Here is a 12881-nt window from a genome sequence, read left to right as displayed (position 1 = left end):
CCATCTTGGAAGGTAAAGAAATTGAGACACTAGGACATGCAGGTGTGGGGAGAGTAACTGAACTTGCAGTTGGAAGCAGAGTTTCAGAAAAGCAAAGCAACTCTGCTGCTGGAACTGAAATTCCAAAAGGAAGTAAAAAGGAAAATAGTGTGTTCCCACCTACCTCCCCAACCGCAGATCTCTCAGAGGCTGAGCTGGGTGTGAGAGAGTAAAACACTGAGCCGAGCACACAGAGAGGGGGTGGGGGTGGATGCTTACAATGCCGGGGACCTATGAAGAAATCAGCTAGCCCTGCCTCCCTCCTTCTCTTCGTTTGTTTCAACAGGTGCTATGTGCATCCTAAAGGTACCTCCTGAACCCACTATGAACCCCCAGATGCAAAGGACACAGTAAGCCCCAGGCTTCCCCCACCATGTCTCCCCTACACGTTCCTACACTGGACCAGCAGCACACGACACAGAACCCTCCCACCCCACCTCCTGGGCTCTGGATGCACAAAGAACTTCTAATTGCATTTCTGCGGGAACCCATCACTATCAACTCCAGGAGTTCAAAGGCAGCGTTTCAGAGTACCCCTCTCTGTAAAGAAGAGATGGCAGGACAGTAGAATGCTCTGGTTCTCCATCAGGCAGCTCACACCACTATTCTCCCCGCAAATGAGGGAAAGACTTCTCCCTGCTACCCACACAGCAACGTGAAATGCCATCACATCACGTCTTGGGACTGGCTCAGCTCTCAGGCATGAAGAGCTGCACTCCGGAAGAAAGGGTCGCACAGACTCTGAAGAAGTTTAGCAGCTCAGAAAGCATCACGCTGTGTACGAAGGCAGTCTTCAGTGAGGACTTCCAAAGTCACAAATGATAGAGATATGCATTCGGTCTTCAGGATCCTGAAGCCATCCCCCTGGTGTCTAATATCCTTTAGCGCCTAGGCAAATCCTTGCAGACAAGTAGTGTGATGAAGAAACAGACAGACACACAACACATTGGCTATGCCCTAAGGCAGAACTCACGCCCCTGGGGAACTGAGACCTTGGCTCTGAACTGGGGACTCTGGCCTCCTGCCCCATGTGCTCCTGCTCCTAGCTCAGTAGGCTGGGCAAGGCAGCCCAGAGAAGGTGGGAAAGGTATCCCTGGAGAAGTTAGGGACAGGCTAGGAAGACAAGTCAGTTCCCCACCCAGCCACCCAGATGGCCCCAGATCTGCGGAAGAAACGGTTTCAGAGCCCTGACTGCTCACACCCACGAAGGGCAAAGTAATCCCACAGGAGTGGAAGCCCTGACGGTGTGGTCGGACACACAGCTGGTGACCCGAACCGGCTGCAACAAGACAGAAAGACAGAGACAACCAGCTAGGAGAAGGAGCCATGCCCTGCAACTGGAGATGGGCAGGAGATAAAGTCACAGAGGGCACGGGAGACGGCAAGGTTAGAGACAGAGAAGGTGAAGACGGAAGGCTCAAACATCCAGAGAGGAGAAACAGAAGACCCAACAGAAGACCCAAAGTAAGACCAGACACCCCGGACTGAGTATTGATTCAGGGACATGGTGGGGCACTTGGGACGGCCAGCTCAGCCCTCATCGCAGGCCAGGACGAACAGAGGGCTCATCTGTCTACACCCAGCTCGGCAAAAACCAAAGAGATGCTGCTGCGACAACCGCCCAGGAGCAGCGGCTGAGGATCCGGCGCGATCCACTCACTCAGGCAGGGAGCCAGGCACCAAGACCTACACGCACGGAACAAGTCAACTGGGGTCCCCGGCAAGAGTGATGGGGAACAGGAGCCCAGCCAGGCTCCGGTAACCCCCAAAGCGCCCCCACTGGAGACAACTTCCCCCAGACCCCAAGGGGTCCGTGTTCAGACTCTGAAAGGGGCAGCCCACGACCCCTGACCCTTGGCAGGGACCCCACCCGGCTTCCCGGGGCAAGAGGCGATGTGCAGTCGGTAGGCTTGCAGAGTCCCAGTCTGATGACCGAGTTCAAGGGCTAGGGGGGCGTGGGGTCGGGCTGCCTTCCTCCCTCCCTCGCCGCGGGGCGCGAGCCGAAAGGGCATCTTACCAGAGCCCGGGCGGGCAGTGACCCCCGGCTGGCCGGCTGCTGTCCCCGCGGTTCTCCGGGGCCGCCTCCCCGCGCCCGCGCCTGGGGCCCCTGTCCTCCTCCTCCGCCGCCGCCGCCTCCTCCTCCTCCTCCTCGGGCTGCAGCCGGCTCGGCAGGCAGGTCCCGGCGCTCCCGGCGCGGGGCCGGGGCCGGGGGCGGCTGCTCCCCGCCGCCGACCGCTGCGCCCCCGCGGCGCTCCCCGGCCCCGGAGTCGAGGCTGCTGAAATTCCACACGACCAGCGTCTGCAGCAGCAGCACCGTGAGCGCCGCGAGCAGCGCCGAGTGCGAGCGCCGGGCCAGCCTCCGGGCGCACGGCGCCGCCACCATCTTCGGAGCGCGGCCGGCGAGCGGGACGCGGGGACCCCGGCGCGCTCCGGGCCGCCCCCGCGCTCCCCGCGGCTCCCGCGGCCGCTGGCTGCCGCTCGGGCTCCCGCTCGGGCCGCCGCCGCCGCCGCCTCGGCTCGCCGCTGCTCCTCCTCCGCCGCCGCCGCCGCCGCTGCCGCCGCCGCCGCCTCCACCGCCGCGGCGCGGAGTTTTCAGACGGGCAGGGACCCGGACGTCACCAGGAGGAGGAGAAGGCGGGGAGGCGGGAGCCGGGAGGCCGCGGAGGGGGGCGCCGGGCGCGCGCTCGAGGACGGGGCGCGCAGGGAGGGGCGGGCGCCTGGCCCGCGCGGTGCCCCCTCCCCACACCCCTGTGAGGGGAGGGTGATGGGGAAGGGGCCGGGGGGACGCGGGCCGGGGCGGAGAGGGCGGGGCCTGGGGGCGGAGCCGAGGGAGGAAAAGCAGGAGGGAAAGAAAGGGGGTGGGGGCGATCAGAGAAGACAGACACCCCCCAGGACGTAGTGGGAGTAGGATGGGGGGCGAGGGGGACAATTCCCAAGGCGGAAAAAGAGAGGCGGGGGCAGCGAAACAGGGGAGCTTTGGTTGAGGGTGGGCCCGGTCAGAATCCAGGGGAGGTCAGGAAGAGAGGGGGTCCCGAGGTCCTGTTTTCCCTGTGGGCCGCTGGAAGGAGGCAGTGCATGGCGGAAGCTCCTAGCCCCGGAGTTCGCGGTCCAGGGATCTTCTGTCGGTACCAGACCAGTTGGCAGGTGGACACGTGAGAAACATTTTAGGAGTGTCAGAGCCACAGTCTGATCCCTTCATCCTGGGCTAGAAGGGGTGGGGAGGAGGCTTTGGGTGAGTTTCTGGAGTTAATCAGCACAAGCTCTGTGAGTGACTCCTGAATCACACACAATCCCCGGTGCCAAGGATGTACTAAGTGTTCACTGAGTCACTTCTCTGGTCCCTGAGGACTCACAAGCCAAGAGACTCCAAACCCAGTTGGCAAGTGGTATAGCGGCAACAGGGAGACCCGTGGAGTTACTCAAACCTTCTCAGGATGCAAGCCCCAGAGGCTGGCCCGGGAGCCTCCCAGCGTGTCCTTTTCCCCATCCATCCTGAAGTCCGCCTTCTTGTCTGCACAGGGCCCAGTTCCTGGGGAAACAGGTCTTGCTCCTGAAAGTGGAGTTCTTTCCCATCCTGACTGGTCTGTCCTAGTGACCTTGAGCCAGGAGGAGGGGGACTCCTCCCCGGGCCCAAGCTCTCTCCTCTGTCGTTTAGGCAGAATGATCCCAACGGACTCAAATTTCATCCCGAGCCTTCCCTGACTCAGTCTTTCCGGTTTTTCCCTCCCTTGTCCTCTTGCCCAGGGCTTTATACACAGCAGCGCAGAACAGTGAGCATATGGGATGGAGTTGGTGTCCCATACGGGACCTAGCACTCTGGGAATACAACCGCAGATCAAATCCTCAGTTTGTGAATTGAGGACTTGGCGTGAATGCTTCGCATCTTGTCTGCTGTGCTTTTTCACCTCATCCTAATTTACAAAGGGAAGAAAGTGGAGTGTAATGAAGGCTCATCAGACAAAGAGGCAGGGAGCAGGAAGAGATTGTTTCATCCACTCCAGAAGCATCCGTGAATACAAAGCTTGTGTCAGACACTGGGCCAGGTGCACGCATCCAAAGGTGAATGAGGTTTAATGTCATCTTCAGCAAGCCTGAGGTCTAGAGAAGCCTGATGTAGATGTTAATCATTAAAATATAGTGAGATAGGCCTGGGCGCAGTGGCTCATGCCTGCAATCGCAGCACTTTGGGAGGCCAAAACAGGCGGATCACCTGAGGTCAGAAGTTCGAGATCAGCCTTGCCAACATGGCGAAACCCCGTCTCTACTAAAAATACAAAAATTAGCCGGGTGTGGTGGCACACACCCCTGATCCCAGCTACTCAGGAGGCTGAGGCAAGAGAATCGCTTGAATCGAGGAGGCAGAGGCTGCAGTGAGCCGGGATCACACCACTGCACTCCAGCCTGGGTGACAGAGCAAGACTCCATCTAAAAAACATATATATATAAATATATATATATATTTATATTATACGTAAATATATAAAATATAAATATATATATATATATATATATATATGGTGAGATAAGCATTGCTATAGAGATGTGCAAAAATGCTAAGGGTTCATGAGGGCAGGACAGGAGTAAGTGCCAAGAAAATGCTTTCTGAACCCATGTAATTAGCCAACCCACTTGCCTGAACAAGGGAAGTATAAAATGTCTGCTAGTGGGGGTTCTAAACTCCAAACCAGTCAACCTTAGTTGTATCTAAAGCTTAGCCAGGCATGTAGCCAGGCATAGAGGCCTTCCCTTTGGGCCCAGCACCCCTAACCAGGAGTAAAAGACCAGAGGCAAGTTTCTAGGGCCACCAGTCATCTGTTTATCAGTTGGGGATATTTTGTTTACAAGCAAGAACATCTATTACTAACAGTAATAAGAGTTAGTCTTTTTTTTTTTTTTTTTTTTGGACACAGTCTCACTCCATCACCCAGGCTGGAGTGCAGTGGTGTGATCTCGGCTCACTCCAACCTCTGCCTCTTGGGTTCAAGTGATTCTCATGCCTCAGCCTCCCGAGCAGCTGGGATTACAGGCACGTGCCACCACGCTCAGCTAATTTTTGCGTTTTTAGTAGAGGCGAGGTTTCACCATGTTGGCCAGGCTGATCTCAAACTCCTGACCTCAGGTGATCTGCCTGCCTCAGCCTCCCAAAGTGTTGGGATTACAGGCATCAGCCACTGTGCCCAGCCCAGTCTGTCTTAAAAATAGACTTTACTGGATCATGTAGCTGAACATTGCAGAGGAAAGGCTTCAGGTGAGGTTTGATCTAGCAACTCAGAACTATCACCTGGGATTCCTTTTCTTTCCATCTCTCCTCTCTGCTTTCCGTGGAGTCTACCTTATTCCCTCTTGATGTCACACGATGCCTGGCCTCAGCTGCTGCAACCACTTTGTATCCTGTGTTCATTTCTAGCCCAGGGAAAGGAGGGCCAGTATTTCCCAGGATTTTCCTCAAAGGTTCAGAGATTTTTCTTCTGATTAGACCAGCCTTAAGTTCTGGGTCACTCCGAGACCAATCAATGTGGCCAGGGAGTTAGAAAATGCCGATCAACTTGGCCAAGATCCCATATTTCACCTCCACCATTGGGGTGAAGCCAGCCTCCCTGTAATGACTTGGATGCCCTATAGAGATCAGGGTCTGATGGGAAAGAAGTGGGTGCAGGGAACAGATTCCGTCATTTATTCCACGCAGCCTCCCCGAGGCTATATGACCTTGGCCAAGCCACCTCCCCTCCCAGGACTTAGATTTCTTTAGTGCCAAATGAGGGGTTGGAGGAGACAGCCCCCAAGATCTGACATGTTGCCAGAAGCTCAGCTGAGCTTCTCAACCCAGCAGAGGCTGCTCTGGAGTCTCTTGGCAACCCTGCCCTCTGGCTCATCTTTGCTTCAAGGTCTCTGGCCGCATTTTCCCCGTTAGCAGCAATGATGTTATCTGCTTCCTCCACATCGCACATTTAACCACAGTCCTTTGGGGCCCACCCTCTGGCTCCGCTCCCTCAGGGGCCATGGGCTTAAGGAGTGAGGTTAAGGATCTGGGCTCCAAGTCCCTGGAGAGAGAGAGTTGTTTGTTTATCTCGGACTCATAAAAAGCCACGCAAGAAAGAGGTTTAAAGGCTCCAGGCGGGTTATGGATGCCATAAACAGCTTATGTGATGGTTTTAGGATGAAAAATCACCCGAGTTCGGAGAATAGGAAGGCAAGCTTCTGGGGTCACTGGAGCTGTCTTCCTGCACCTCAAGAATCTTTGGGTAAGGAGGTGAGGCAAAGATGAGATCAGAACAGCAGGTGGCTTGGAGTGGGAGAAGGGCGTGAATTTTGACGAATCTGAAATGCACATATATCTCAGTACCAGGAGGCGCAGTTGGTTTGGGCGGTGCCAGAACCCCCTGGGAGCAGGGGCCGGGCATCATGTCTTCTAAGCCAAACCAAGCAAAAGCAGCCACTTTGCATTCGAAGGGGCCCTGCCTTTGGTTTCCACTGTGGTGTAAAAGCGAGACAGGCAGAGCTTGATGTATAAGACAGAGCCGAAAAGCACCGCCTGAGACTCCAGCAGCAGCCCTAGCAACAGCAGTGAGATTCCTTAGAATTTTTTTTTTTTTTTTTGAGACGGAGTCTCGCTCTGTCGCCCAGGCTGGAGTGCAGTGGCGCAATCTCGGCTCACTGCAAGCTCCGCCTCCCGGGTTCACGCCATTCTCCTGCCTCAGCCTCTCCGAGTAGCTGGGACTACAGGCGCCCGCCACCACGCCCGGCTAATTTTTTTTTGTATTTTTAGTAGAGACGGGATTTCACCGTGGTCTCGATCTCCTGACCTCGTGATCCGCCCGCCTCGGCCTCCCAAAGTGCTGGGATTACAAGCGTGAGCCACCGCGCCCGGCCTCCTTAGAATTTTTAAAGCTCATTCAGTCATTCAACAAAGATATATTGGACCCTATTATGTGCCGGGCATCATGCTAGGCAAGCAAAATATAGGCGTGTAGAAGATTTCCTAAGGAACTCTGCTCTTAAAATATCGTTCCTAATCTCACTTGACCAAGAGCCAGAGCTGTAAAGAAGCCCCAGACTGATCTGTGGGATTCCCTCCCCACCTCCACCCCAAATCTTGTTTCATCATCATTTTCCAGTGAAGTGGGGAGTAAATCAGTTAATCAGTAGTTTTCAGCTCCTAGGTGTGCCCAGCACTGAGCTGGGGGCTGTGAGAGAAAGTAGGAGGCCAGGGGCACAGGGTTCTTCTCTCTCAAGGAGCTGTCAAAAGAGGTCAGGGGATAACACAGGCGTGGGTTGGGGTCAGAGGAGGGGGCAGCCACAGCCAAGTCAGTGTGCAAAAACGGTTAAGAGCCAGATTTCCCAGGTTTACTCAGCTCTGCTACTTTTTGACTCAGATTTCTAAGTATCAATTGTTTACCTCGAGGCCTCAGTTTTCTCATCTGTAAAATGAGGCTGATAAAAGGGCCATTCTCATAAGTTTCTTATAAGGATTCAATGAGATAATCCATAAGAAAGGCTTTTTCCTATAGTGACTGACACATAGTAAGTGCTCCGTAAATGTTAGATGATACGTGTCTTATTTATTTTTCTTCATTTATGTGAGACAGGCTCTCACTCTGTTGACCAGACTGGAGTGCAGTGGCACAATCATGGCTCACTGCAGCCTCAAACTCCCAGGCTCAAGCAATTGTTTGGCCTCAGCCTCTCAAGTAGCTGGGACTACAGGTGCACATCACCACACCCACTGATTTATTATTAATTTTTATTTATTTATTTTAATTTTTATTAGTTTTTATTAGTAACAGTACGGCACTGCCAATTATGAGTGTCCAAAGGTATCCAGGGCTGCCTGGAGAAAGTAGCACTAAAACGTCATCCTCGACTTTGATAGAAGATTGCACATACCCCCACGGGTTAGGACCATTCATCTCTACTTTTTCTAGTGCTTTGCACAGTGCAGGGCACTGAACAAATTTTGGTAGTGGAATGAACACTGATCTATGGGGCAGGTAGGAATGATCCTGGGATGCTGGCAGGTTGGAACCCCGTGCTTACAAGTTCAAGGAACCCAAGTTCAAACACCATCTTGGCAACTTGTTAGTTGGGCGATGTTAGGCGGGTTACTTAATGTCACCAAACCTCGATACTCTCAACTGTAAGTAGTGAAGAAAAATAATATGTATGATTTAAGGCTGGGGGGTTGGAGGCAGGGAAATGGGGCAGTGTATATAGCAGAGTGTCATATAGTTTATATAAAATGATAGCACCGGCCAATTGCAGTGTTGAAGGAATATTAGCCTGGTTGCATTGGCAGGGTGGTCTGTAAAGCAATGTTCTCCCCTTGCCTCAATGCTCCTGCCCCAGGTGCCAGAGAGCTAGGGCTGGACATGCCTTCAGCATTTAAATAAACTTCAGCCTAAGAGTTAAATTTAGCCAAATACATTCTTTTTTAAAATTTCGATCATGCATTTATTTCTTTTTGGTTTATTAGAGCCTGTTTTCACCCAGACTCTACAAATTGACCCTGACTTTGCTCTTGAAAAATTAAAAAATTCCCCCTAGGTTTCACTTCTGCATCGAGAGAGAAATCATGAACAGGTGGGTCACCTGTTTCTGAGTGTCAGTGAGTGGTACGCTGAACACCCTCCCAGCCCACTAGGAATCCCAGAGTCTCTCCAATAAGCATTTGCAAGCACAAGGATTCCACATGGAGGTCAGAGGAGCCAGGACCTCGAACGTCCCTGGAGCCCCACCCACAGCATGCGAGGTCATAGACAGAGAGGCATCACCTGTGCCTCTGTCCCCGGTCCAAGAGAAAGAAACAGCCTCTGATCAGACCACAGGCATAGGCAGGTGACAAACCCCACCGAGCCCAGCTGTGCTTCTGCTGAAATCCTCAGGCTTCCAGGCTAATCATCTACCCAATGCATCAGCAGAGGGAGCTCTAGGTAGTAAATAACATTCCTCTGACTGCAGAGTTTCCTGTAAAAAAAATCTGGAGACAGCAAAGGAAAGCGAGGTCCTATGTGGAGAGGGCACCTATCATATGTGCAGAAGAAAATCACATCAATTTGCAAAAGTAGGGTGTTGGGGCAGGAGTGGGAGATGGGAAAGAGAGAAGAAAATCAGACAGCAGCACATTGCTTAAGAGATGATCTGAATTTGTCTCAGCACTTTGACCTTCTCAGGACTCACGGCCTCTATGCTACCCTTGCAAGGCTCTGATGTTTGAAAAGGGGGTGCAGTCCAAGTCTCAGACTACACTGGCAGACATTTTTTTTTCTTGTTGATTGTGGGCTGGGCATGGTGGCTCATGCCTTGTAATTTCAGCACTTTGGGAGGCCGAGGCAGGCGGATCACTTGAGGCCAGGAGTTTGAGACCAGCCTGGCCAACATGACGAAACCCTGTCTCTATTAAAATGACAAAAATTAGCCGGGGATGATGGCGTATGCCTGTAGTCCCAGATACTTGGAAGGCGGTGGTTGCAATGAGCCAAGATTGTGCCACTGCACTCCAGCCTGGGCGACAAAGCAAGACTCCATCTTAAAAAAAAAAAAAAAAAAAAAAAGTTGATTATATGTTATGGGTGCCTAATCTAACCCCTGGGGCCATAGGGTTATTTATGACTGTGCCGATAACAAGGAAGACAATGATGGCGATGACGGCAATAAAAGCGAACATTTATTGAGCACTTACTAGGTGCCAAGCCGTATACTGAGGACTTAAACAAATCATATTCACCAAATATTTGTGGCGAATTGATTCAATAGTTAGGACAGTGTTCATGCCAGGGATTCATGGGAATTCATCCATGGATAAGACACAGAAAGTCCCTCCTGTCATCAAGCTTGCATTCTAAGGAGGCAGACAGGTCAAGACAAACAAATATATAAACAAGTAATATCAGAGAGTGATAAGTGCTATGAAAACAATAAAAAGAGGCTGAGCGTGGTGGCTCATGCCTGTAATCCCAGCACTTTGGGAGGCTGAGGCAAGGCGGGAGGATTGCTTGAGTCCAGGACTTTGAGACCAGCTTGGGCAACATAGCCAGACCTCTTTTCTACAAAGAAAAATAATTTAAAAATTAGGCGTGGTAGTGCTCACCTGTAGCTACTTGATCCTTTGAGCCCAGAAGTTCAAGGCTACAGTGAGCTAGATTGCACCACTGCACTCCAGCCTGGGTGTCAGATAAAGACCCTGTCTCTAAAAGAAAAAAAAAAGAAAGAAAAAGAAAAGGAAGCTGACTTGCTAGAGTGACTAAAATAGGACAAGGGGAAACAGGTTGGTCAGGGCAGACCTTACCCAGACAGTGACACTGAAGTGTTCATAACCTTCTCAAGAAATGCGACTGTTTAACAACTCTTATTCCATTTATGCATCAAGCATCATCTATTGACTGGACAAATAACTGTAGGCCCATTTTTCAAATGTGTGATGTACAAATGATGCTAAATTCATTGTCATTCTTTGGGCATTTTGGATTTTCTTAAAGTGATTAGTAATAACTATTTGCATGGTCATGATGGGAGCTATGGAATGGGTTAGGAGAAAGTTCACCAAAAAAAAAAAGGGTTAAAAATATCCATCTTACCAAAGAAGAATTGAGAGCAACTGATGTATTAGATCTCAAATAGTTTTGGTCTAAATACTTTTTAAATTTCTTAACTTTACCCTCCTCACCCTTCTCAAAGGTTCTGTATGCCACAGATGTTTCTATTTAGCCCCTGTATCTTTAAGTCGGCAGGCTCAGCCCCATAGTCCCCAAATCACCTCTCCCATCTTGTTTGTAGCTTCTTCTCTGCACCCCAATGTCAACCCATCCTGCACCTATTGCTATTTCTCTCTGTGTCTCTCAAATCTCTTTTACCTGCACTTCTAAGAATTCTATTCCACAAGGGCTAAGTGTAGGGTGTTGGGGGCGGGGGTGGGAGATGGGGAGGAGGGAAGAAAATCAGAAAGCACCACATTGCTTAAGAAATGATCTGACTTTGTTTTGTCCCAGCATTTTGACCTTCTGAGGACTCACAGCCTCTGTGCTACCCTTGCAAGTCTCTCCTTGCACCTGCACCTCTAAGAACTCTCTTCCACGAGGAAAACAGGAGTCACTGGAAGCCTGTTTGATATGCCAGAGTCTGTTAGCTGCTTCTCAAATACCCGTTCTTCCTTTCTTGTTTGGTCAAGAATTCTGATTTTAGTTGGGGTGATAATGAGCCCAAACTAAAAGCAACGGTTCTTAGCCTTCCTGTAAGTTAGGAGTGATTGGAAAGAGGACAGCAGATACAATTGGTAGAGCTCCCAAGAAATCCTTTGGGGTGGGAGGGAAGATCCCAAATAAGTTGGGATTGAGTGCCCTTTGTGCCTTGCCATTCCCATTATTTTTTTCTATTCTTAACTTCAGACAGGGTCTCACTCTGTCACCCCAGCTGGAGTGCAGTGGTGCAATCTCGGCTCACTGCAGCCTCGACCTCCCAGGCCCAAGCAATTCTCCTGCCTCAGCCCCAAAAGTAGCTGGGACACAGGCACACGATACCACATCTAATTTTTGTATTTTTAGTAGAGATGGGGGTCTCGCCATGTTGCTCAGTCTGGTCTCTAACTTCTGAGCTCAAGCAATCCGCCCACCTCGACTTTCCAAACTGTTAGGATTACAGGCATGAGCCACGGTGCCCAGCCATCATTCCCATTCTTTTGGACTGGAATGTAGAAAGGATACCTGGAGCTCCAGCAGCTGCCCTGTGACCATGAGGACAGAGGCCAGTACTACAGGTGGTGAGCCAGAAAGAAAGAAGCAGCTTGGGTTCCTGGTGCTCTGCTGTCTGCGGCCCATCCTTAGACTTTTCTTCACTCCCAAGAATGAGCCCCCTATTAGTTGGAGCCACTCAGGCTGGGTGTCTGTCTCTATAGCTGGTACAATGACGTGTCTGATAGAATGAAACAGTCTAACTGAAAGAAGCTCAGGGATAGAGGTGGGATTTGAGAAGAGCTGGAACCGGGGACCCAAACACAGAAGTCGCCCTCTTTATCTCTTGCTCTGCTCCCTCCTGGCAGAACAATGCCGTCCACAGGGTAAGAAGCATAACTGCCACAGCTCTGAGTGCCACACTGACAGCTACCATAAAGGTACAGGTTCTCCCTCTAAGGCCATGAGCCGCAAGTGGGTCCTCAATGCTGTCTCAATCGCTGCATTTTGCTGGTCTTGTCACTCTCCCAGGCATGAAGCCACCAGCTCTGTCTCCCCTCCTACCTCCGACTTTCCTCCTTCCCCACTTGCCTGAGGACCTTGCTTCCTAGGTTGACCGGGGAAGGGGAAGGAAGCAGAAGAGAGTTCCCACCAAGCTCCTGCCATTTAATTTCCCTACTTTTCCACATCGTTGTTGCGGACTGTTTTTGTGAACAAACTTTCTAGGCTCCAGGTTGAGACCCACTCCTCTATCTGCCAGAGACCCCACCTTGTCTTACCTATCTGCAGACATCGCTCCAACACTTCCCTTTTCTCCTTCCTTTATCATCAGTTCTTCCTCCTGAGAGCAGCATTTCCTCTAGCATTTGGATTCCCTCTTTGGTTAAAAACAAAAGTTCTGACCGGGCGTGGTGGCTCATGCCTGTAATCGCAGCACTTTGGGAGGCTGAGGCGAGCGGATCACCTGAGGTTAGGAATTTGACACCAGCCTGATCAAAATGGTGAAACCCTGTCTCTATTAAAAATACAAAATTAGCTGGGCGTGGCGGCACATGCCTGTAATCCCAGCTACTTGGGAGGCTGAGGCAGGAGAATTGCTTCAACCCCCGAGGCGGAGGTTGTGGTGAGCTGAGATTCAGCCGAGCTGAGATTGCACCATTGCACTCCAGCCTGGGCAACAAG

General features: G+C 51.6%; 1 protein-coding gene across 1 annotated transcript in view; it reads right to left on the bottom strand.

Annotated features, from left to right (window-relative positions):
• Positions 1-2504, bottom strand: part of XYLT1 (xylosyltransferase 1) — a 371514-nt gene extending 369010 nt beyond the window's left edge. The window contains exon 1 of the mRNA XM_055253692.2: positions 2057-2504. Coding sequence (XP_055109667.2) covers positions 2057-2422 — 366 coding nt within the window. The 5' untranslated portion in view covers positions 2423-2504. The remainder of the gene's footprint in view (positions 1-2056) is intronic.
• Positions 2505-12881: the final 10377 nt, after the last annotated feature.

This window comes from Symphalangus syndactylus, chromosome 18, assembly GCF_028878055.3.
Source record: "Symphalangus syndactylus isolate Jambi chromosome 18, NHGRI_mSymSyn1-v2.1_pri, whole genome shotgun sequence".
Lineage (NCBI taxonomy): Eukaryota > Metazoa > Chordata > Mammalia > Primates > Hylobatidae > Symphalangus > Symphalangus syndactylus.
The sequence above is the reverse complement of the archived record's forward strand: the minus strand, read 5'-3'. Positions and strand labels throughout refer to the sequence as shown.